This window comes from Salmo trutta, chromosome 9 (genome assembly GCF_901001165.1).
Source record: "Salmo trutta chromosome 9, fSalTru1.1, whole genome shotgun sequence".
NCBI lineage: Eukaryota > Metazoa > Chordata > Actinopteri > Salmoniformes > Salmonidae > Salmo > Salmo trutta.
This window is the reverse complement of record NC_042965.1, coordinates 47,499,656-47,525,011: the sequence shown is the minus strand read 5'-3', so window position 1 is coordinate 47,525,011 and position 25,356 is coordinate 47,499,656. Positions and strand designations below refer to the sequence as shown.

The window sequence follows — 25,356 nt, the reverse complement described above, 5'->3', positions numbered from 1 at the left end:
TGGCGTTGCAAACACCATGCTCTACCAACTGAGCTCCTTCTGCTCTTCCTTTCACCTCCTTCTGCTCACCTTTCAACTCCTTCTGCTCTTCCTTTCACTCCCTCTGCTCTTCCTTTCAACTCCCTCTGCTCTTCCTTTCAACTCCCTCTGCTCTTTTATTTCTTCCATCTCCTGTACCACGTCACATGGTTGCTTTGATTCAGTCCGCTTCGGTACAACATTCGACGGGGAGTCGTACTCTCATGATCCACAATCACGTCTGACAAGGCCAATGAAATCCTCTCCTCACTGGAAGCCCCACCTTCCACAGGTGATAAGCATGAGAGACTCGGATTCATTCCTTCAATTATTCCTCTCTTCACCTCAGTGTGAACAGGAACGACTCATGCTACTAAAACAAACAATTGGAAAATGAGACTGTTTTACGTTGACCCAAACTTAACTGTCCCATAGTGGTAGATAGAGAGTGTTCCACCCACTGGATGTTTTGTGCTGAAGGTTGTACTTGTTCTCATACGTTTTTTAAATAAAAAAAAAACAATTAGTTATTCTTCAATTTGTTGGTGCAATTTGTAAGATGTCTAAAACACAACCAGGACAACGATGATTAAAGCCAGGTTCGGGGTGGATTTCAGCCATGCGTTTATAGCATTGATCTATGTGTAGTTTATCTAGTCTTGGAGCTGGCAGCCTTCACTCAAACCAGTCTGTCTGTGTGCGCATCGCCACCTACTGTGTACAAACTACCTGGAAAGACGTGTAGCATTACCGATGGCAACTTTCCTTTCCCGGATACAGGTGTAGGAAACGGAGACCGATTTGGGTGGTCGGTGCAAATGTCTTGACTGTCTGGGCGTAGGGTATGCGGTGGATGCCCGCGCCCAACTCCTGTGTGCTTTACGGGAGCCTACTCAAAGAGAGAGGGTGGCCAGCTTTGGTGGGTAACCCACCCCCACCACCTGTGTCTGCCTCGGTCCAGCAGTGCTCGCCTCTCTTCCCAGAGTTGTTGATGAAGGGTCCGGTCCTATGTGGACTTTGGAGATTGGGCTAGCTAAACAATGTGCTGTATAGCATGCTAGTCATTTTGGCTAACTCGCTGAGACAAGCTGGCTATTAACTAGCTATTCCTGCCTCCCCATGGTGAATTTGCTGGGATAGATCTCTTGTTTAGTATACGTAGCGTTAAGTCACTTGGTTATTCTAAACGGAACGTGCTGGCTAGCCTAGCTTAGGCTAAAAAGCCTCCTGGCTAAAAGCATAGGCTAGAATGCTTAACTTCCAGCGAGTGAAACTTACCTAGCTTTCCCCCAGCGTTATGGCAACCCCATTACTATTTTCAGTTCCTGGAGTTGGAGGGAGGGAAGGAAGGAACCCCCCCCCCACCCTCCCCGAGCACTTGGCTGAGGTAAACCCCCAGAGCAAGGGACCTTGGCACGGATCTGAGTGACCAGTGCACCCCTTTGTAAAAACATTACTGTGACAACAGTGCTCCAACGTTTGGCAAACGGGATACTATGTCAGACATTACCAGAACCCCTTGTGCCCGCCCGGCTTCATGCAGGCTATACAGTCTCACGGAAGCACAATGTATATTGGAAGCTTGTCCATTTTTAATTCTCCCCCCTCTATTTCCCAGCATTCAATAGTGTTCACAGGGTTCAAGGGGTATATCAAGAGAGTGACAAGTTGGGTCAGTGTCCCAACTAGGGGTGCCCCTCCCCACTGGGTGGCTCAATACTGCGATTTATTGCTGATTCCTACCTGTAGCTCACTAGTCCCTATGAGGTGTCTAGTGATACAGGTTATGGGCTCTATAGGCAATTAGTTGTTGGTAGCGGAGTGGAAACGACTTATTGATTTGCTACCAGATCCACAGGTGTTTTGCCTTAGGCTAGCACAGTAAATAACCACAGAGCTAGCGTGATGTGAGGGTAGAGAAAGATCAGCTGACCTTGTTAGCCAGACAGAGCTAGCGTGATGTGAGGGTAGAGAAAGATCAGCTGACCTTGCTAGCCAGACAGAGCTAGCGTGATGTGAGGGTAGAGAAAGATCAGCTGACCTTGTTAGCCAGACAGAGCTAGCGTGATGTGAGGGTAGAGAAAGATCAGCTGACCTTGTTAGCCAGACAGAGCTAGCGTGATGTGAGGGTAGAGAAAGATCAGCTGACCTTGTTAGCCAGACAGAGCTAGCGTGATGTGAGGGTAGAGAAAGATCAGCTGATCTTGTTAGCCAACTAGATTCATTTCTCTCACAACAGCCAACAATATAACTAAACTAAATGTAGCTAGAATCTGAGTCCAATGGTTGACGGCCTCATTGTTTACAACAAAAGTTAGCTAGCAGCAGTAATTACCTCACTATCATCCTCTCTCTCCCCCCTCACTAATCTGCTCTCATGAGGACCGCCAAAGGAAAGGAAGACCCAGTTACCTCTGCTGCAGAGAATAAGTTCATTAGAGTTACCAGCCTCAGACATTGCAGCCCAAATAAATGCTTAACAGACAAGTAACAGACACATCTCAACATCAACTGTTCAGAGGAGACTGTGAATCAGGCCTTCATGGTTGAATTTCTGCAAAGAAACCACTACTAAAGGACACCAATAATAAGAAGATACTTTTTTGGGCAAAGAAACACGAGCAATGGACATTAGACCGGTGGAAATCTGTCCTTTGGTCTGATGAGTCCAAATTTGCGATTTTTGGTTCCAACCGCCATGTCTTTGTGATACACAGAGTAAGTGACACTGTCTGTGATTTATTTAGAATTCAAGGCAGACTTAACCAGCATGGCTACCACAGCATTCTGCAGCGATACGCCATCCCATCTGGTTTGGGCTTAGTGGGTCTATCATTTGTTTTTCAACAGGACAATGACCCAACACACCTCCAGGCTGTGTAAGGGCTATTTGACCAAGAAGGAGAGTGATGGAGTGCTACATCAGATGACCTGGCCTCCACAATCACCTGACCTCAACCCAATTGAGATGGTTTGGGATGAGTTGGACAGCAGAGTGAAGGAAAAGCAGCCAACAAGTGCTCAGCATATATGGAAACTCCTTCAAGACTGTTGGAAAAGCATTCCAGGTGAAGCTGGTTGAGAAAATGCCAAGAGTGTGCAAAGCTGTCATCAAGGCAAAGGGTGGCTACGTTGAAGAATCTAAAATATAAAATATATTTTAATTTAACACTTTTTTTTGGTTACTACATGACTCAATATGTGTTATTTCATAGTTTTGATGTCGTCACTATTATTCTACAATGTAGAAAATAGTAAAAATATAGACCCATTGAATTAGTAGGTGTGTCCAAACTTTTCTTCTACATTATATAAGGAATAAGGTGTCATTTGGGTGTCTGGTGGTGTAATTATGCTGCTGCTGCTGTTCACTGTGATGGCTTCAGGCTGTAACACTGTGATGGCTTCAGGCTGTAACACTGTGATGGCTTCAGGCTGGAACACTGTGATGGCTTTAGGTTAGAACACTGTGATGGCTTCAGGCTGTAACACTGTGATGGCTTCAGGCTGGAACACTGTGATGGCTTCAGGCCGGAACACTGTGATGGCTTTAGGCTGGAACACTGTGATGGCTTTAGGCTGTAACACTGTGATGGCTTTAGGCTGTAACACTGTGATGGCTTCAGGCCGGAACACTGTGATGGCTTTAGGCTGTAACACTGTGATGGCTTCAGGTTGGAACACTGTGATGGCTTTAGGCTGTAACACTGTGATGGCTTCAGGTTGGAACACTGTGATGGCTTCAGGCCGGAACACTGTGATGGCTTTAGGCTGTAACACTGTGATGGCTTCAGGTTAGAACACTGTGATGGCTTTAGGCTGTAACACTGTGATGGCTTCAGGCCGGAACACTGTGGTGGCTTTAGGCTGTAACACTGTGATGGCTTTAGGCTGTAACACTGTGATGGCTTTAGGTTGGAACACTGTGATGGCTTTAGGTAAGAACACTGTGATGGCTTTAGGTTGGAACACTGTGATGGCTTTAGGTTGGAACACTGTGATGGCTTCAGGCTGTAACACTGTGATGGCTTCAGGCTGGAACACTGTGATGGCTTTAGGTTAGAACACTGTGATGGCTTCAGGCTGTAACACTGTGATGGCTTCAGGCTGGAACACTGTGATGGCTTTAGGTTGGAACACTGTGATGGCTTTAGGTTGGAACACTGTGATGGCTTCAGGCTGTAACACTGTGATGGCTTCAGGCTGGAACACTGTGATGGCTTTAGGTTAGAACACTGTGATGGCTTCAGGCTGTAACACTGTGATGGCTTCAGGCTGGAACACTGTGATGGCTTTAGGTTAGAACACTGTGATGGCTTCAGGCTGTAACACTGTGATGGCTTCAGGCTGGAACACTGTGATGGCTTCAGGCCGGAACACTGTGATGGCTTTAGGCTGGAACACTGTGATGGCTTTAGGCTGTAACACTGTGATGGCTTCAGGTTGGAACACTGTGATGGCTTTAGGCTGTAACACTGTGATGGCTTCAGGTTGGAACACTGTGATGGCTTCAGGCCGGAACACTGTGATGGCTTTAGGCTGTAACACTGTGATGGCTTCAGGTTGGAACACTGTGATGGCTTTAGGCTGTAACACTGTGATGGCTTCAGGCCGGAACACTGTGATGGCTTCAGGCTGGAACACTGTGATGGCTTTAGGCTGTAACACTGTGATGGCTTTAGGCTGTAACACTGTGATGGCTTCAGGCCGGAACACTGTGATGGCTTTAGGCTGTAACACTGTGATGGCTTCAGGTTGGAACACTGTGATGGCTTTAGGCTGTAACACTGTGATGGCTTCAGGTTGGAACACTGTGATGGCTTTAGGTTGGAACACTGTGATGGCTTTAGGCTGTAACACTGTGATGGCTTTAGGTTGGAACACTGTGATGGCTTCAGGCCGGAACACTGTGATGGCTTTAGGCTGTAACACTGTGATGGCTTCAGGTTGGAACACTGTTATGGCTTTAGGCTGTAACACTGTGGTGGCTTTAGGTTGGAACACTGTGATGGCTTTAGGCTGTAACACTGTGATGGCTTTAGGCTGTAACACTGTGGTGGCTTTAGGCTGTAACACTGTGATGGCTTTAGGCTGTAACACTGTGATGGCTTTAGGTTGGAACACTGTGATGGCTTTAGGTAAGAACACTGTGATGGCTTTAGGTTGGAACACTGTGATGGCTTTAGGTTGGAACACTGTGATGGCTTTAGGTTGGAACACTGTGATGGCTTTAGGTTGGAACACTGTGAAGGCTTCAGGTTGGAACACTGTGATGGCTTTAGGCTGGAACACTGTGATGGCTTTAGGCTGTAACACTGTGATGGCTTTAGGCTGTAACACTGTGATGGCTTCAGGTTGGAACACTGTGATGGCTTTAGGCTGGAACACTGTGATGGCTTTAGGCTGTAACACTGTGGTGGCTTTAGGCTGTAACACTGTGATGGCTTTAGGCTGTAACACTGTGATGGCTTTAGGTTGGAACACTGTGATGGCTTTAGGTAAGAACACTGTGATGGCTTTAGGTTGGAACACTGTGATGGCTTTAGGTTGGAACACTGTGATGGCTTTAGGTTGGAACACTGTGATGGCTTTAGGTTGGAACACTGTGATGGCTTTAGGTTGGAACACTGTGATGGCTTTAGGCTGTAACACTGTGATGGCTTTAGGTTGGAACACTGTGATGGCTTTAGGTTGGAACACTGTGATGGCTTTGGGTTGGAACACTGTGATGGCTTCAGGTTGGAACACTGTGATGGCTTTGGGTTGGAACACTGTGATGGCTTCAGGTTGGAACACTGTGATGGCTTCAGGTTGGAACACTGTGATGGCTTTGGGTTGGAACACTGCCTCCATACTGTAGCTAATGCCTTAATGTTAGTATGAATTCCTTAATGAAAAACGTCCTATTTCACTTCCTGGTATGAAAATCGTCCTATTTCCCTTCCTGGTATGAAAATAGGCCTGTTTCCCTTCCTGGTATGAAAATAGGCCTATTTCACTTCCTGGTATGAAAATAGGCCTATTTCACTTCCTGGTATGAAAATAGGCCTATTTCACTTCCTGGAAGAGGGAAAACTTACAAGGTACAAAACACATATTGTAATGAAATCTTTTTGACACTCACCAGGTTGAGTTTGAGTTCCATATTGAGGACTCCTCCACTGTCCAGGACAGGCATGAGGTTAATGGAGAACACAGCAGCCTTGTCCGGAGGAACAGAGATGTTCGGACCAAAGAAGATGTAGAAGTGGACAGAGAAGGTGTCCAGCTCATTCCTCAGGGTGGGACGGATGGGCCAGCACCTGTTGGGGTCGGAGCTGGGAGCCATATGGGTTATACTGTCCTGGGGGGAGAGGAGGGGGCCTGCTGGGTCCGAAGCAGAGGAGTTCTGGGCGAGGCTGGGGAGGCCGGCAGGGGTGGAGGGGAGCGTTTCAGAGAGAGAGAAGCCCATAGCACTGCCAAAGGACTGCGGCAGGTTGAGGTTAGAGCTGGGGCCAGAAGAGGAGCTGGAGGGGGAACCCTTAGAGGCGCTGGATTTGGAGCAATCTGGAGAGGGAGAGAGAGAAGTAGAGAGAGAGAGAGAGATAGAGGTAGAGAGAGGTAGAGAGAGAGAGGTAGAGAGAGGTAGAGAGAGGTAGAGAGAGGTAGAGAGAGGTAGAGAGAGGTAGAGAGAGAGAGAGAGATAGAGAGAGGTAGAGAGAGATAGAGGTAGAGAGAGGTAGAGAGAGGTAGAGAGAAAGAGGTAGAGAGAGAGAGGTAGAGAGAGAGATAGAGGTAGAGAGAGAGAAAAAATGTAGTCATTTAGGAAGAATGGGGAGACAGACAGACTGTCTGTCTGTCTGTCTGTCTGTCTGTCTGTCTGTCTGTCTGTCTGTCTGTCTGTCTGTCTGACAGACAGACAGACAGACAGACAGACAGACAGACAGACAGACAGACAGACAGACAGACAGACAGACAGAGAGCGACAGAAAGAGGAAATGTGTCATGTCATAGCCCTACCAGTGTGAAACAGGCCGTTCCACTGACAGTAAACAGGCCTCTCCTCTCCTCTCCTCTCTTCCCCTCTCCTCCCCTCTCCTCTCCTCTCCTCTCTCCTCTCCTGCCCTCTGCTACCCCTCTCTCCTCCCCTCTCCTCTCCTCTCCTCTCTTCCCCTCTCCTCTCCTCTCCTCTCCTCTCTTCCCCTCTCCTCCCCTCTCCTCTCCTCTCCTCTCTTCCCCTCTCCTCCCCTCTCCTCTCCTTTCCTCTCTTCCCCTCTCCTCTCTTCCCCTCTCCTCTCGTCTCGTCTCCTCTCTTCTCCTCTCCTCTCTTCCAGTCTCTTCTCCTCTCTTCCCCTCTCCTCTCCTCTCCTCTCTTCCAGTCGCCTCTCTTCTCCTCTCCTCTCTTTCCCTCTCCTCTCCTCTCCTCTCCTCTCTTCCAGTCTCCTCTCCTCTCTTCCCCTCTCTTCCTCCTCTCTTCTCCTCCCCCAATCCTCTCCTCCCCCTCTCCTTGCCTCTCCTGTCTCCTCTCCTCCTCCTCTCCTCTCAAGAGCCGCTCCTCTTTGCTCAGGTCTAGTTTGCACATGTGCCTGTTAGGTTGCCTGGCCGTATTATCTGTAGAGAGGTGTCTGAGTCAGTCTGAAGGGCTCTCATGGACAGCAGCAGCCTGTCGACACCACACACACACACACACACACACACACACACACACACACACACACACACACACACACACACAGAAACACACACGACTCAGAGGTTTAGAGAAACAAACAAAAGGTGGATCATTGTCAAGAGGCTTCTATTTCCTCTCATCTCCACATCAACCAGTCAGATCATCAGATCGTCTGGAAGCAGAAAAACACAACAGGTCCTGTGTGTTGAAATGATCAAATGAAGTGGAACTACACAGCGTTCAGCAGCTTGGTTAAACAGATGGTTTAATGAGTGGCTGACTATCTGTGGTTAAACAGATGGTTTAATGACTGGCTGACTGTCTGTGGTTAAACAGATGGTTTAATGAGTGGCTGACTGTCTGTGGTTAAACAGATGGTTTAATGACTGGCTGACTGTCTGTGGTTAAACAGATGGTTTAATGAGTGGCTGACTGTCTGTGGTTAAACAGATGGTTTAATGACTGACTGACTGTCTGTGGTTAAACAGATGGTTTAATGACTGGCTGACTGTCTGTGGTTAAACAGATGGTTTAATGACTGACTGACTGTCTGTGGTTAAACAGATGGTTTAATGACTGGCTGACTGTCTGTGGTTAAACAGATGGTTTAATGAGTGACTGACTGTCTGTGGTTAAACAGATGGTTTAATGACTGACTGACTGTCTGTGGTTAAACAGATGGTTTAATGAGTGACTGACTGTCTGTGGTTAAACAGATGGTTTAATGAGTGACTGACTGTCTGTGGTTAAACAGATGGTTTAATGAGTGACTGACTGTCTGTGGTTAAACAGATGGTTTAATGACTGTCTGTCTGTCTGTCTGTGGTTAAACAGATGGTTTAATGACTGGCTGACTGTCTGTGGTTAAACAGATGGTTTAATGAGTGACTGACTGTCTGTGGTTAAACAGATGGTTTAATGAGTGACTGACTGTCTGTGGTTAAACAGATGGTTTAATGACTGACTGACTGTCTGTGGTTAAACAGATGGTTTAATGAGTGACTGACTGTCTGTGGTTAAACAGATGGTTTAATGACTGACTGACTGTCTGTGGTTAAACAGATGGTTTAATGAGTGACTGGCTGTCTGTGGTTAAACAGATGGTTTAATGACTGTCTGTCTGTCTGTCTGTGGTTAAACAGATGGTTTAATGAGTGACTGACTGTCTGTGGTTAAACAGATGGTTTAATGACTGTCTGTCTGTCTGTCTGTGGTTAAACAGATGGTTTAATGAGTGACTGACTGTCTGTGGTTAAACAAATGGTTTAATGACTGACTGTCTGTCTGTGGTTAAACAGATGGTTTAATGACTCACTGTCTGTCTGTGGTTAAACAGATGGTTTAATGAGTGACTGACTGTCTGTGGTTAAACAGATGGTTTAATGACTCACTCTCTGTCTGTGGTTAAACAGATAGTTTAATGACTGTCTGTCTGTCTGTGGTTAAACAGATGGTTTAATGACTGTCTGTCTGTGGTTAAACAGATGGTTTAATGTCTGTCTGTCTGTCTGTGGTTAAACAGATGGTTTAATGACTGTCTGTCTGTCTGTGGTTAAACAGATGGTTTAATGACTGTCTGTCTGTGGTTAAACAGATGGTTTAATGTCTGTCTGTCTGTCTGTGGTTAAACAGATGGTTTAATGACTGATTGACTTACTGTCTGTTTTCACTCATAATATTTGCTATATAAGCCTGATTCTCTTTAACACTCGCTGTCTTGTATGAGAGCTGAGTGAATCGGAAGGGATATTAAGGAGAGCACCAAAGATAAACACTGAGAACAAAGGCTATTTTACACTAAGGGGTTATATTTAGAGTTACAATTAGGGTTAGGGTGTGTGGACGTGTTGAACTATACTTGGGGGACCACAAGAAATCAAATCCAAATCAAATCAAATTGTATTGGTTGTATACGCAGACGTTACTGCGGGTGTTGCGAAATGGTGCAGTAATATCTAACAATACACAACAATGTACACAAATCTAAAGTAAAATAATAGATTTAATAAATATAGAAATATTAGGATGAGCAAAATAGATACACTACATGACCAAAAGTATGTGGACACCTGCTCGTCGAACATCTCATTCAAAAATCATGGTCATTAATAGGGAGTCGGTCCCCCCTTTGCTGCTATAACAGCCTCAACTCTTCTGGGAAGTCATTAATATGGAGTTGGTCCCCCCCTTTGCTGCTATAAGAGCCTCCACTCTTCTGGGAAGTCATTAATATGGAGTTGGTCCCCCCCTTTGCTGCTATAACAGCCTCCACTCTTCAGGGAAGGCATTAATATGGAGTTGGTCCCCCCCTTTGCTGCTATAACAGCCTCCACTCTTCAGGGAAGGCATTAATATGGAGTTGGTCCCCCCCTTTGCTGCTATAACAGCCTCCACTCTTCTGGGAAGGCATTAATATGGAGTTGGTCCCTCCCTTTGCTGCTATAACAGCCTCCACTCTTCTGGGAAGGCTTTCCACTCGATGTTGGAACATTGCTGCAAAGGGACTTGCCTCCATTCATCCACAAAAGCATTAGTGAGGTTGGACACTGATGTTGGGCGATTAGGCCTGGCTCGCAGTCGGCAGTCCAATTCATCCCAGAGTGTTCGATGGGGTTGAGGTCAGGGCTAAGGGCACGCCAGTCAAGTTATTGGTACTCGGTAGTGTGTGTTGCAACCGGGGACAGACGGTTTTTTAAGCGATACGCACTTCAGCACTCGGCGGTCCCGTTCTGTGAGCTTGTGTGGCCTACCACTTCGTGGCTGGCCTGTTGTTGCTCCTAGATGTTTCCACTTCACAATAACAGCCCTTACAGTTGACCGGGGGGCAGCTCTAACAGGGAAGAAATTTGACGAACTGACTTGTTGGAAAGGTGGCATCCTGTGACGGTGTCATGTTGAAAAGTCGCTGAGCTCTTCAGTACAGGCCATTCTACTGCCAATGTTTGTCTATGGAGATGGCATGGCTGTGTGCTCGATTTTATACACATGTCAGCAACGGGTGTGGCTGAAATAGCTGAATCCACTCATTTGAAGGGGTGTCCACATACTTTTGATATATAGAGCATTTGGAAAGTATTCAGACCCCTTGACTTTCTCCACATGTTGTTACGTTACAGCCTTAATCTAAAATTGATTACATATTTTTTTCCCTCATCAATCTACACACAATAGCCCATGATAAAAAGGCTAAAACAGTTTTTAGAAATTGTATTAAAAATAAAAAACAGAAATACCTTATTTACATTATTATTCAAACCCTTTGCTATGAGACTCGAAATTGAGCTCAGGTGCATCCTGTTTCCATTGATCATCCTTGAGATGTTTCAACAACTTAATTGGAGTCCACCTATGGTCAATTAAATTGATTGGACATGATTTGGAAAGGCACACACCTGTCTATATAAGGTCCCACAGTTGACAATGCATGTCAGAGCAAAAACCAAGCCATGAGGTAGAAAGAATTGTCCGTAGAGCTCCGAGACAGGATTGTATCGAGGAACAGATCTGGAGAAGGGTACCAAAGCATTTCTGCAGCATTGAAGGTCCCCAAGAACACAGTGGCCTCCTTAAATGGAAGAAGTTTGGAACCACCAAGACTCTTCCTAGAGCTGGCCGCCTGGCCAAACTGAGCAATCGGGGGAGAAGGGCCTTGGTCAGGGAGGTGATCAAGAACCCGATGGTAAATCTGACCGAGCTCTAGAGTTCCTCTGTGGAGATGGGAGAACCTTCCAGAAGGACAACCATCTCTGCAGCACTCCACCAATCAGGCCTTTATGGTAGAGTGGCCAGACGGAAGCCACTCCTCAGTAAAAAGCACATGACAGCCTGCTTAGAGTTTGCCAAAAGGCACCTAAAGGACTCTCAGACCATGAGAAACAAGATTCTCTGGTCTGATGGAACCAAGATTGAACTCTTTGGCCTGAATGCCAAGTGTCACATTTGGAGGAAACCTGGCACCATCCCTACGGTGAAGCATGGTGGTGGAAGCATCATGCTGTGGGGATGTTATTCAGCGGCAGGGACTGGGAGACTAGTCAGGATCAAGGGAAAGATGAACAGAGCACAGTACAACGACAGGACAACGACCCTAAGCACAGAGCCAAGATAACGCAGGAGTGGCTTCGGGACAAGTCTCTGAATGTCCTTGAGTGGCCCAGCCAGAGCCTGGACTTAAACCTGATCGAACATCTCTGAAACAAAATGAGGAAAAAGTCAAGGGGTCTGAATACTTTCCGAATGTACTGTACATAGCGCAGCAGTCTCTAAGTTGCCTGGTAGAGTAACTGGGTGACTAAGTTCAAGACTACCTCATCCCCATATTGTTATTTATCCTCTTGCTCTTTTGCACCCCAGTATCTCTATTTGCACATCATCTTCTGCACATCTATCACTCCAGTATTAATGCTAAATTGTAATTATTTTGCCTACAGTGAGGGAAAAATGTATTTGATCCCCTGCTGATTTTGTACGTTTGCCCACTTGACAAAGAAATTATCAGTCTATAATTAATGACTTGGAGAAGATCTGCTAAGAGAAGTGGGACAAAATCCCTCCTGAGATGTGTGCAAACCTGGTGGCCGACTACAAGAAACGTCTGACCTCTGTGATTGCCAACAAGGGTTTTGCCACCAAGTATAAAGTAATGTTTTGCAGAGGGGTCAAATACTTATTTCCCTCATTAAAATGCAAATCAATTTATAACATTTTTGACATGCGTTTTTCTGGATTCTTTCGTTGTTATTCTGTCTCTCACTGTTTAAATAAACCTACCATTAAAATTATAGACTGATCATTTCTTTGTCAGTGGGCAAACGTACAAAATCAGCAGGGGATCAAATACTTTTTTCCCTCACTGTATATGGCCTATATATGTATATCCATGTCTCAGTTGTCTCAAGGTTTAAAAATCCTTCTTTAACCCGTCTCCTCCCTTTCATCTACACTGATTGAAGTGGATTTAACAGGTGACATCAATAAGGGATCATAGCTTTCACCTGGATTCACCTGGTCAGTCTGTCATGGAAAGAGCAGGTGTTCCTAATATTTTGTACAGTCAGTGTATATAATATCCATATAAGATAAATATTGACCCACTACACACACACACACACACACACACACACACACATCTGTCAGAGCGATATCAGCCAAACTGTCTCTGTTCCATCATCAGTCTCATGCTTTAGCGGGTCACACACCAGAATTTTCTCAGTGTTCTACTACAACAACGTTAGATGGTGGCTAAATTATATTTGTTATTTAACTTTTATTTGATCAGGGGATCAACACTGAGACCGAGGGGCTCATTTCCAGATGAGCCCTGTGTACACAATACACATAGACATACAATATACACATTTAAAACTACACATGCAGAAATACATGTTCAAATACACCGAAAAATACGGAAAAAACCATACTACTAGGTCCTCAGTCAACACTCAACTGTCTGAGCAGCACCAGAACATCCAATTGTAATGAGATCTGCTAATTGTTTCAGCAGTGGGGCGCATTAAAACTAAAAAGTGGATTTACCTAATTCGGTGGAGACCTGAGGAACCTCATGAACCAACACTCTGAACGGGTTTGGTATCTCGTGTTTTTGTACTTTAACAACAAAGTTAGGTAAGTTGGAAGCTTGTGTAGTAGAGTTTTGGAAACAGAAAGAGATTAATGAACCTATGGGTCGTTAATGAGGACCAGACAAACCTTTTGATTCAGTATGCCGTGTTGCGTATTGAAACTGTCTCCTGTGATACCAGACAAACCTTTTGATTCAGTATGCCGTGTCGCGTACTGAAACTGTTTCCTGTAATAGTGGAAGGCGTTATGGTATCTAGAGGTTTAGTAGTTCCTGCTGCATTTCGATAAATGTTGTCACCATTGGCAGCGTTCCTCTGTCCAGTGTCTGTGTTCTTTTGCCCGTCTTAATCTTTTCTTTTTATTGGCCAGTCTGAGATATGGCTTTTTCTTTGCAACTCTGCCTAGAAGGCCAGCCTCCCAGAGTCGCCTCTTCACTGTTGACGTTGAGACTGGTGTTTTGCGGGTACTATTTAATGAAGCTGCCAGTTGAGGACTTGTGAGGCGTCTGTTCCTCATACTAGGCACTCTAATGTACTTGTCCTCTTGCTCAGTTGTGCACCGGGGCCTCCCACTACTCTTTCTATTCTGGTTAGAGCCAGTTTGTGCTGTTCTGTGAAGGGAGTAGGACACAGCGCTGTACGAGATCTTCAGTTTCTTGGCAATTTCTCGCTTGGAATAGCCTTCATTTCTCAGAACAAGAATAGACTGACGAGTTTCAGAAGAAAGTTCTTTGTTTCTGGCCATTTTGAGCCTGGAATCGAACCCACGAATGCTGATGCTCCAGATACTCAACTAGTCTAAAGAAGTCCAGTTTTATTGCTTCTTTAATCAGGACAACAGTTTTCAGCTGTGCTAACATAATTGCGAAAGAGTTTTCTAATGATCAATTAGCCTTTTAAAATGATAAACTTGGATTAGCTAACACAACGTGCCATTGGAACACAGAAGTGATGGTTGCTGATAATGGGCCTCTGAACGCCTATGTAGATATTCCATAAAAAAACAGCCGTTTCCACCTACAATAGCCATTTACAACATTAACAATGTCTACGCTGTATTTCTGATCAATTTTATGTCATTTGAATAGAGAGAAAAAAAGTGCTTTTCTTTGAAAAACAAAGACATTTCTAAGTGACCCCAAACTTTTCAAAGGTATTGTATATTTCAAAAATGTCGAAAGGACTGCCAGTCACAAGAAAAATCTGCCTAAACTAAGTTTTTTGATTAAATCTTTCAGACAATTCATGCGTGAACCATGGGTTAGATCTGACCTTTACCCTTAATACCTTATATGGGGCATGCTTATCTACAACAGAGATAAACAGAGAGGTAAAAAATTTAAGGGCCTGATCCGAATCAGAGATAAGAGGAAACACTCAATCATACAATCCCAGGTCATACAGGAAATGTTTCTCATTGAAAGTTCTACAATGTATCTTTGTAATAATGTCTGGGCTGTATACTTACGAGGAGCGTTTGTCAGTGTTTTAAGTTGGGGCGGGTTGATCAATTGAGAAAATTGTTTCGCAGTACAAATATCTTTCAGTCTATCTGATGCTATGAGAGAGAAAAAAAACTAACTGATACTGGCATCAACCAATCCTGGTTAAGATCACCCAATATTAATAATTCTGATGTAGTATAGTTAAAACATTTTTTTTACATTTTAGTCATTTAGCAGACGCTCTTATCCAGAGCGACTTACAGTGGTGAATGCATACATTTCATACATTTACAGTATGCATGCATTTCATACATTTTCTTTTTTTCTCTGTACTGGTCCCCCGTGGGAATCAAACCCACAACCCTGGCGTTGCAAACACCATGCTCTACCAACTGAGCCACAGGAGACCAGTGTTACACAAATTACACTGCAAGTCAGACAATTTGCTAAGAGCAATTAGGATAAACTTCAACTAGCGTTATTTGGGCATTATTATTGCTTGGGGATAGAGGTGTTAATATTTTATTTAATAATAATAATAATAATATTAATTTTATTTAATATTATTTTGACATGGAGTCAATGCTGAGATCAAGGTCTATTTTCAAGATCAGTCCTGTCTAGCACCACAATACATATCAAAATACAATAAACACATTAAACTACACATTAAAATACACATTAAACTACACATTAAACTACACATTAAACTACACATTAAACTACACATTAAAATACACATTAAACTACACATTAAAATACACATTAAAATACACATTAAACTACACATTAAACTACACATTAAACTACACATTAAACTACACATTAAAATACACATTAAAATACACATTAAACTACACATTAAAATACACATTAAAATACACATTAAACTACACATTAAACTACACATTAAACTACACATTAAAATACACATTAAAATACACGGAAAGAGAAACACAATCATAAAAAAAACAGACACATTCTTCAGTAAAAATATCCCCTAACAACCTTCAGAAATGCCCTAGAGGCACCAATTCCTCCCATTTGAAAGTGCATTGTAGATCATTTCACACGCAAGGTACAAGGAAACCAAAGGCTACTCTATCTAACTCTCTAGACACCAAAGGAGTGTAAACGTGTTTTGATAACTTGTCATTTTAAATCTTAACAGTGATGTTAGGTAAATCAGGACTTTGTGGAGCAGGACTTTGTAAACAAAAAAAGAGAGCGCAATGATGTGATCTACGTGACGTTAAAGAGGTCCAGACAACCTTCTGGTAAAGAACGCAGTGATGAGTAATAAAACTGTCTCCTGTCATAAAACTAAGGGCTCTATGATAAACACCATCCAGGAGTAGAGACAGCTGCACTTTGATAAATAGTATCACCATAATCAAGAACAGGTAGTAAGGTTGACTGCACAATCTGCTTTCTGTTGACTAGAGAAAGACAATCTGCTTATATCTGGAGTATTTCTCCTGTCTTATCCGGTGTCCTGTGTGAATTTAAGTATGCTCTCTCTAATTCTCTCTTTCTTTCTTTCTCTCTCTCGGAGGACCTGAGCCCTAGGACCATGCCTCAGGACTACCTGGCCTGATGACTCCTTGCTGTCCCCAGTCCACCTGGTCGTGCTGCTGCTCCAGTTTCAACTGTTGTGCCTGCGGCTATGGAACCCTGACCTGTTCACCGGACGTGCTACCTGTCCCAGACCTGCTGTTATCAACTCTCTAGAGACAGCAGGAGTGGTAGAGATACTCTGAATGATCGGCTATGAAAAGCCAACTGACATTTACTCCTGAGGTGCTGACCTGTTGCACCCTCGACAACTACTGTGATTATTATTATTTGACCATGCTGGTCATCTATGAACATTTGAACATCTTGGCCATGTTCCGTTATAATCTCCACCCGGCACAGCCAGAAGAGGACTGGCCACCCCTCATAGCCTGGTTCCTCTCTAGGTTTCTTCCTAGGTTCTGGCCTTTCTAAGGAATTTTTCCTAGCCACCGTGCTTCCACACCTGCATTGCTTGCTGTTTGGGGTTTTAGGCTGGGTTTCTGTACAGCACTTTGAGATATTAGCTGATGTAAGAGTGCTTTATAAATACATTATTGATTCTTGCTAACTATAGAGAGACGCAATCTGCTTTCTGCTGACTAGAGAGACGCAATTTTCTTTCTGCTGACTAGAGAGAGACAATCTGCTTTCTGCTGACTAGAGACACAATCTGCTTTCTGCTGACTAGAGAGAGACAATCTGCTTTCTGCTGACTAGAGACACAATCTGCTTTCTGCTGACTAGAGACACAATCTGCTTTCTGCTGACTAGAGACACAATCTGCTTTCTGCTGACTAGAGACACAATCTGCTTTCTGCTGACTAGAGACACAATCTGCTTTCTGCTGACTAGAGACACAATCTGCTTTCTGCTGACTAGAGACACAATCTGCTTTCTGCTGACTAGAGACACAATCTGCTTTCTGCTGACTAGAGAGAGACGCAATCTGCTTTCTGCTGACTGGAGAGAGACACAACCTGGGACTGTAGCCTTGTCCCAGCCAGGGCAGCAGGGGGGGTAATGGGACTGTAGCCTTGTCACAGCCAGGGCAGCAGGGGGGGTAATGGGACTGTAGCCTTGTCACAGCCAGGGCAGCAGGGGGGGTAATGGGACTGTAACCTTGTCACAGTCAGGGCAGCAGGGGGGGTAATGGGACTGTAGCCTTGTCCCAGTCAGGGCAGCAGGGGGGGTAATGGGACTGTAGCCTTGTCACAGCCAGGGCAGCAGGGGGGGGGGGGGGTAATGGGACTGTAGCCTTGTCACAGCCAGGGCAGCAGGGGGGGGGGGGGGGGGGGTAATGGGACTGTAGCCTTGTCACAGCCAGGGCAGCAGGGGGGGGGGGGTAATGGGACTTTAGCCTTGTCACAGTCAGGGCAGCAGGGGGGGTAATGGGACTGTAGCCTTGTCACAGTCAGGGCAGCAGGGGGGGGGGGGGGTAATGGGACTGTAGACTTGTCACAGCCAGGGCAGCAGGGGGGGGGGGTAATGGGACTGTAGCCTTGTCACAGTCAGGGCAGCAGGGGGGGTAATGGGACTTTAGCCTTGTCCCAGTCAGGGCAGCAGGGGGGGGGGGGGGTAATGGGACTTTAGCCTTGTCACAGCCAGGGCAGCAGGGGGGGTAACTGCATACATAATAGTATCATCCGTATATAGATGAAATATATATATTTTTAAAGATTGACCAACGATATTTATATAAATAGGGAAAAGAACAGGTCCTAGCGTGAACCCTGTGGTACACCTTCATGTACTTCAAGAAATTCTGACTTAAACCCATCAATCACAACGGCCTGAGTTCCCGTCACTAAAATAATCATGAAACCATGAACAGGCATCAGAGCCCAGGCCTATTCGAGGACAACTTATTCAATAATATAGCATGATCAACAGTATCAAAACCTTTTGACAAGTCCCCAAACCTAAAGCGTTGACAAGATCCATAACAACTAATGTGGTTGTTGTAACAGTGGTATGTCCAGGACTAAACCCTGATTGGTTGACATTTAAAATACATTTCTCAGATAAAAATAAAAGAGCAAAGTTGTACATCTACCAAGGATTCTAGAGTCTAAACCAGGAAGCCTTGAAATGGTGTGATTAACATCACTGCTGTCCACCCTTATGGAGTGGCAGCACAAGAGTTGATTACCAGACTTCTGGAAAATTTCCTGATAACAATGTTAAATTAAAAACTGTGGGTTATTGAGCCAACAATGATTGGTGCTGCATAAGCAAACCGGGATCCAATTGGTCGGTCCCTGTGGATTTCTTGTTGTCTACTTTTAGAACCAGGATTTATTTTTTCTGTAAATAACCAGAATTTATTTATTCTGTAAATAGCCTGAAATAAAATCTTTGACTATAATTTCTCTGATCATTCAGCAAGTTTCCCCTATCAGCATCCAGCCCAATATCATTGTGAATAGGCTTAGTTATTTCTAAGAGATAACCTGCAGAAATAAAATGGTGATTAAATACATAAATCATGTCATTTTTTTCTCCATAATTAGGTCAGTTTCTGAATTAATTTGTTGTGGTAGAGAAGAAGAAATAGAACCCTTCAGGCGTTTTAACAGTTTTCCTGAATGTAGCACGGTTCCCATTACAATCTGAAAGAGCGGTTAGAGTGGGGGAAAAAAGTATTTGATCCCCTTCTGATTTTGTACATTTGCCCACTTACAAAGAAATGATCAGTCTATAATTTTAATAGTAAGTTCATTTGAACAGTGAGAGACAGAACAACAACAACAAAAATCGAGAAAAACGCATGTCAAAAATGTTATAAAATTATTTGCATTTTAATGAGGGAAATAAGTATTTGACCCCTCTGCAAAACATGACTTAGTACTTGGTGGCAAAACCCTTGTTGGCAATCACAGAGGTCAGACGTTTCTTGTAGTTGGCAACCAGGTTTGCACACATCTCAGGAGGGAATTTGTCCCACTCCACTTTGCAGATCTTCTCCAAGTCATTAAGGTTTCGAGGCTGATGTTTGGCAACTCGAACCTTCAGCTGCCTCCACAGATTTTCTATGGGATTAAGGTCTGGAGACTGGCTAGGCAACTCCAGGACCTTAATGTGCTTCTTCTTGAGCCACTCCTTTGTTGCCTTGGCCGTGTGTTTTGGGTCATTGTCATGCTGGAATACCCATCCATGACCCATTTTCAATGCCCTGGCTGAGGGAAGGAGGTTCTCACCCAAGATTTGACGGTACATGGCCCCGTCCATCATCCCTTTGATGCGGTGAAGTTGTCCTGTCCCTTAGCGAAAAAACACCCCCAATGCATAATGTTTCCACCTCCATGTTTGACAGTGTTCTTGGGGTCATAGGCAGCATTCCTCCTCCTCCTCCAAACACGGCGAGTTGAGTTGATGTCAAAGAGCTCCATTTTGGTCTCATCTGACCACAACACTTCCACCAGTTGTCCTCTGAGTCATTCAGATGTTCATTGGCAAACTTCAGACTGGCATGTATATGTTTCTTGAGCAGGGGGACCTTGCGGGCGCTGCAGGATTTCAGTCCTTCACAGCGTAGTGTGTTACCAAATGTTTTCTTGGTGACTATGGTCCCAGCTGCCTTGAGATCATTGACAAGATCCTCCCGTGTAGTTCTGGGCTGATTCCTCACCGTTCTCATGATCATTGCAACTCCACGAGGTGAGATCTTGCATGGAGCCCCAGGCCGAGGGATATTGACAGTTCTTTTGTGTTTCTTCCATTTGCGAATAATCGCACCAAATGTTGTCACCTTCTCACCAAGCTGCTTGGTGATGGTCTTGTAGCCCATTCCAGCCTTGTGTAGGTCTACAATCTTGTCCCTGACATCCTTGGAGAGCTCTTTGGTCTTGGCCATGGTGGAGAGTTTGGAATCTGATTGATTGATTGCTTCTGTGGACAGGTGTCTTTTTTACAGGTAACAAGCTGCGGTTAGGAGCACTCCCTTTAAGAGTGTGCTCCTAATCTCAGCTCGTTACCTGTATAAAAGACACCTGGGAGCCAGAAATCTTTCTGATTGAGAGGGGGTCAAATACTTAGTTCCCTCATTAAAATGCAAATCAATTTATAACATTTCTGACATGCGTTTTTCTGGATATTTTTGTTGTTATTCTGTCTCTCACTGTTCAAATAAACCTACCATTAAAATTATAGACTGATCCTTTCTTTGTCAGTGGGCAAACGTACAAAATCAGTAGGGGATCAAATACTTTTTTCCCCCACTGTACATAATAATCACATTTAGACTTTCTGATTTCCACAATGATTCCTCATTTCTTAAACGTTTGCCAGTCCAGGCCTAAGACTGTGTTCCTGGCCTTGACCCAAGAACCCTCTGTTTTCTGAATGACTTCTGATAATTCCAGAGTGTACCAGGCATTCGATCTACCTGTCACGACTTCTGGCGAAGTCGATGCCCCTCCTTGTGCGGGTGGTGCTCGGCGGTCGACGTCACCGGTCTTCTAGCCATCATTGATCAGTTTTTAATTTTCCATTGGTTTTGTCTTGTCTTCCTACACACCTGTTTCCAATCCAATTAATCATGTTGTGTATTTAACCCTCTGTTTCCCCTCATGTCCTTGTCGGTGATTGTTTGTCATGTTATGTTACGTGGGTTTGTGTATCGGTGTGCGACGGGTATACTTTACCCATTTATTTTGTACTTTGGTTTTGGAGTTTTTTTATTTTATTAAATACTCCATATTAACCAACTTGGTATCTCCTGCGCCTGACTTCCCTGCCACCTACATACACGAATATGACACTACCTTTAACCCTTAATTTTTTGAAGGGAGCATGATTATCTATAATAGTGTTGAAGACATCTACAAAAAGGCTGAAAGCTTAATCAGGTTCAGGGATAACGGAGATAAAATCAAGGTCACTAAAAATAAAGATCATGTAAAAAAAACGCCTGTTCACTGAAGTTTTTAAACTTCCTCTTTGTGATGACACAAGGCTTAGATTTTTGTACTCTCAAATCTCTAACACAAGCAACTAGACAATGGTCACTAATATGTTGGGCGAAGACAATAAAAGTTATGCCAACAGAGTGTACAGTACTCTTTAAACCAGATATGAAATGATAACAGCCTGCTGAAACTTTCGGAGCCGCGACCCAACGACGGCACGGACCAGAGATAATTGACTGCTTTTCAGAACCTTTCAGGGTGTTGATCAGCTCAATAAAATAATGGTTTTATTAGCTGTAATTGACCCTTTTTGATATAATTTGATCCCACTACGACAGCAGCAGGCTGAAATAATGTGATATCCTTCACAGTAGCCCCCAGGTAGCACAGGGTTTTACTCCAGGAACCCGAGATGTGCCTCACCATGGAGCTACCAACGATGATGGCTGGAGGATGGCGAGTGGCCGTTGATGACTGGCTTTTTCTGTGCCTCCTTGAGGACCGACGGGGGAAGAGAGACAGAGGACCCACATCATGGGGGGGGGGAAGCTGGAGCCTTAGACATCCTGTGGTAGAAACCCCCAGAGCTGGACTCTCAGAAAACAGGGTAGAGGATGAAGGAGTAGGAATCTCGGTAAGCAGGTAGGTGAAACTGTTACTCAGCAGGATGGGATACCCAAAGCCATTTCAGCTTTGTTCACCAAAGACCAAAGGCTTACAGTGTGTGACGTGCCTCCACTGGGATGACAGTGACATCCTCAAGCTCCTCATCAAGCTTCCTTGCTCCTTTATTCTCCAAGGGCGGTTGAGATGGGAGGGGAGAGGTCACATCATTATGGAGCGGTCTCTATCCAGGATACACTGTAATGTCTTAGAGTGGGACCCATCCAGGATAGACTCTAACAATGTCTTAGAGTGGGACCCATCCAGGATACACTGTAATGTCTTAGAGTGGGACATATCCAGGATACACTGTAATGTCTTAGAGTGGGACCTATCACTGTAATGTCTTAGAGTGGGACCCATCCAGGATACACTGTAACGTCTCATCTTTGCTTACTATGGATGTCCAGCTCAGACATACACTATATATACTAAAGTATGTGGACACCCATTCAAATTAGTGGATACGGCTATTTCAGACTCACCCGTTGCTGACAGGTGTATAAAATTGAGCATACAGCCATGCAATCTCCATAGACAAACATTGGCAGTAGAATGGCCTTACTGAAGAGCTCAATGACTTTCAACGTGGCACCGTCATAGGATGCCACCTTTACAACAAGTCAGTTCATCACGTCTGCCCTGCCAGAGCTTCCCCGGTCAACTGTAAGTGCTGTTATTGTGAAGTTGAAACGTCAAGGAACAACAATGGCTCAGCCGCGAAGTGGTAGGCCACACAAGCTGACAGAACGGGACCGTAGAGTGCTGAAGCACGTAAAGCATAAAAATCGTCTGTCCTCAGTTGCAACACTCACGACCAAGTTCCAAACTGCCTCTGGAAGCAACGTCAGAACAAGAACTGCTCATCGGGAGCTTCATGAAATTAGTTTTCATGGCCGAGCAGCCGCACACAAGCCTAAGATCACCATGTAAAATGCCAAGCATCGGCTGAAGAGGTGCAAAGCTACACTGAGGTGGGAAGTGAGAAGTGTCAAAGCCCTTGAGCCCAGCAATGGAAGGAGAGTCTCACAGCCTCCCCCCACACCCAAATGCAGAGGCCTTTGAAGCCCCCTCCATCTGTGCAGAGGTCATTACATCTGGCTGGGTACTCTTCAAAACATATGACTATTTTACACCATTTTAAAGACAAGACTCTCATTTATCTAACCACACTGTCCGATTTCAAAAAGGCTTTACAACGAAAGCAAAACATTAGATTATGTCAGCAGAGTACCCAGCCAGAAATAATCAGACACCCATTTTTCAAGCTAGCATATAATGTCACAAAAAACAAAACCACAGCTAAATGCAGCACTAACCTTTGATGATCTTCATCAGATGACACTCCTAGGACATTATGTTATACAATACATGCATGTTTTGTTCAATCAAGTTCATATTTATATCAAAAACCAGCTTTTTACATTAGCATGTGACGTTCAGAACTAGCATACCCACCGAAACTTCCGGTGAATTTACTAAATTACTCACGGTAAACGTTCACAAAAAACATAACAATTATTTTAAGAATTATAGATACAGAACTCCTTTATGCAATCGCGGTGTCCGATTTTAAAATAGCTTTTCAGTGAAAGCACATTTTGCAATATTCTGAGTAGATAGCTCGCCATCACGGGCTAGCTATTTTGACACCCACCAAGTTTGGTACTCACCAAACTCAGATTTACTATAAGAAAAATTGGATTACCTTTGCTGTTCTTTGTCAGAATGCACTCCCAGGACTTCTACTTCAATAACAAATGTTGGTTTGGTTCCAAATAATCCATAGTTATATCCAAATAGCGGCGTTTTGTTGTGCGTTCAAGACACTATCCGAAGGGTAAAGAAGGGTGACGCGCCCGGCGCGTTTCGTGGCAAAAAATTCAAAATAAACCATTACCGTACTTCGAAGCTTGTCAAACGCTGTTTAAAATACTTTTTCTCGTAAAAAAGCGATAATATTCCGACCGGGAGTCGTTCTCGTGCAAGCGCGCCCCAGTCTCATTGTTCTCAGATCGACCACTATCCAAATGCGCTACTGTTTTTCAGCCATGGCCTGCAAAGTCATCATTCAATGTTCTGGCGCCTTCTGAGAGCCTATGGGAGCGTTAGAAAATGTCACGTTACAGCAGAGATCCCCTGTTTTGGATAGAGATGATCAAGAAGGCCAAGAAATGGTCAGACAGGGTACTTCCTGTATGCAATCTTCTCAGGTTTTGGCCTGCCAAATTAGTTCTGTTATACTCACAGACACCATTCAAACAGTTTTAGAAACTTTGGAGTGTTTTCTATCCAAAGCTAATAATTATATGCATATTCTAGTTTCTGGGCAGGAGTAATAATCAGATTAAATCGGGTACGTTTTTTATCCGGCCGTGAAAATACTGCCCCCTATCCATAACAAGTTAAAGGTCCTCAATGACGTCACCATTGCCCTTGATTCTAAGCAATATTGTGCTGATATCTTTATTGACTTGACCAAAGCTTTTGAGACGGTAGACCATTCCAGTCTTGTGGGCCGGCTAAGGAGTATTGGTGTCTCTGGGCTGGTTTGCTAACTACCTCTCTGAAAGAGTGCAGTGTATAAAGTAAGAATCTGCTGTCTCAGCCACTGCCTGTCACCAAGGGAGTACCCCAAGGCTCGATCCTAGGTCCCACTTTCTTCTCAATTTACATCAACAACATAGCTCAGGCAGTAGGAAGCTCTCTCATCCATTTATATGCAGATGATACAGTCTTATACTCGGCTGGCCCCTCCCCGGATTTTGTGTTAAACGCTGTACAACAAAGCTTTCTTAATGTCCAACAAGCTTTTTCTGCCCTTAACCTTGTTCTGAACACCTCCAAATAAAGGTAATGTGGTTTGGTAAGAAGAATTCCCCTCTCCCCACAGGTGTGATGACTACCTCTTAGGCTTTCGAGCTTGTGGTAGTCACCTCATACAAGTACTTGGGAGTATGGCTAGAAAATGTACTGTCCTTCTCACAGCACATATCAAAGCTGCAGGCTAAGGTTAAATCTAGACATGGTTTCCTCTATCGTAATCGCTCCTTTTTCACCCCAGCTGACAAACTAACCCTGATTCAGAAGACTATCCTACCATGCTAGAGTACGGAGACGTAATTTATAGATCGGCAGGTAAGGGTGCTCTCAAGCGGCTAGATGTTCTTTACCATTCGGCCATCAGACTTGCTCCTTATAAGACACATCACTGCACTCTATACTCCTCTGTAAACTGGTCGTCTCTGTATACCTGTTGCAAGACCCACTGGTTGACGCTTACTTATAAAACACTCTTAGGCCTCACTCCCCCCTATCTGAGATACCTACTGCAGCCCTCATCCTCCACATACAACACCCGTTCTGCCAGTCACATTCTGTTAAAGGTCGCCAAAGCACACACATCCCTGGGTCGCTCCTCTTTTCAGTTCGCTGCAGCTAGCGACTGGAACAAGCTGCATCAAACACTCAAACTGGACCGTTTTATCTCCATCTCTTCATTCAAAGACTCAATCATGGACACTCTTACTGAG

At 44.4% G+C, this 25,356-nt stretch overlaps 1 protein-coding gene across 1 annotated transcript in view; it reads right to left on the bottom strand.

The window, feature by feature from the left end:
- tmem8b (transmembrane protein 8B) overlaps positions 1-25,356 on the bottom strand; it is a gene marked incomplete in the record, with an annotated part of 251,384 nt that overhangs the window by 51,387 nt on the left and 174,641 nt on the right. Inside the window, 1 exon segment of the mRNA XM_029763891.1 lies at positions 6,143-6,564. Coding sequence (XP_029619751.1) covers positions 6,143-6,564 — 422 coding nt within the window.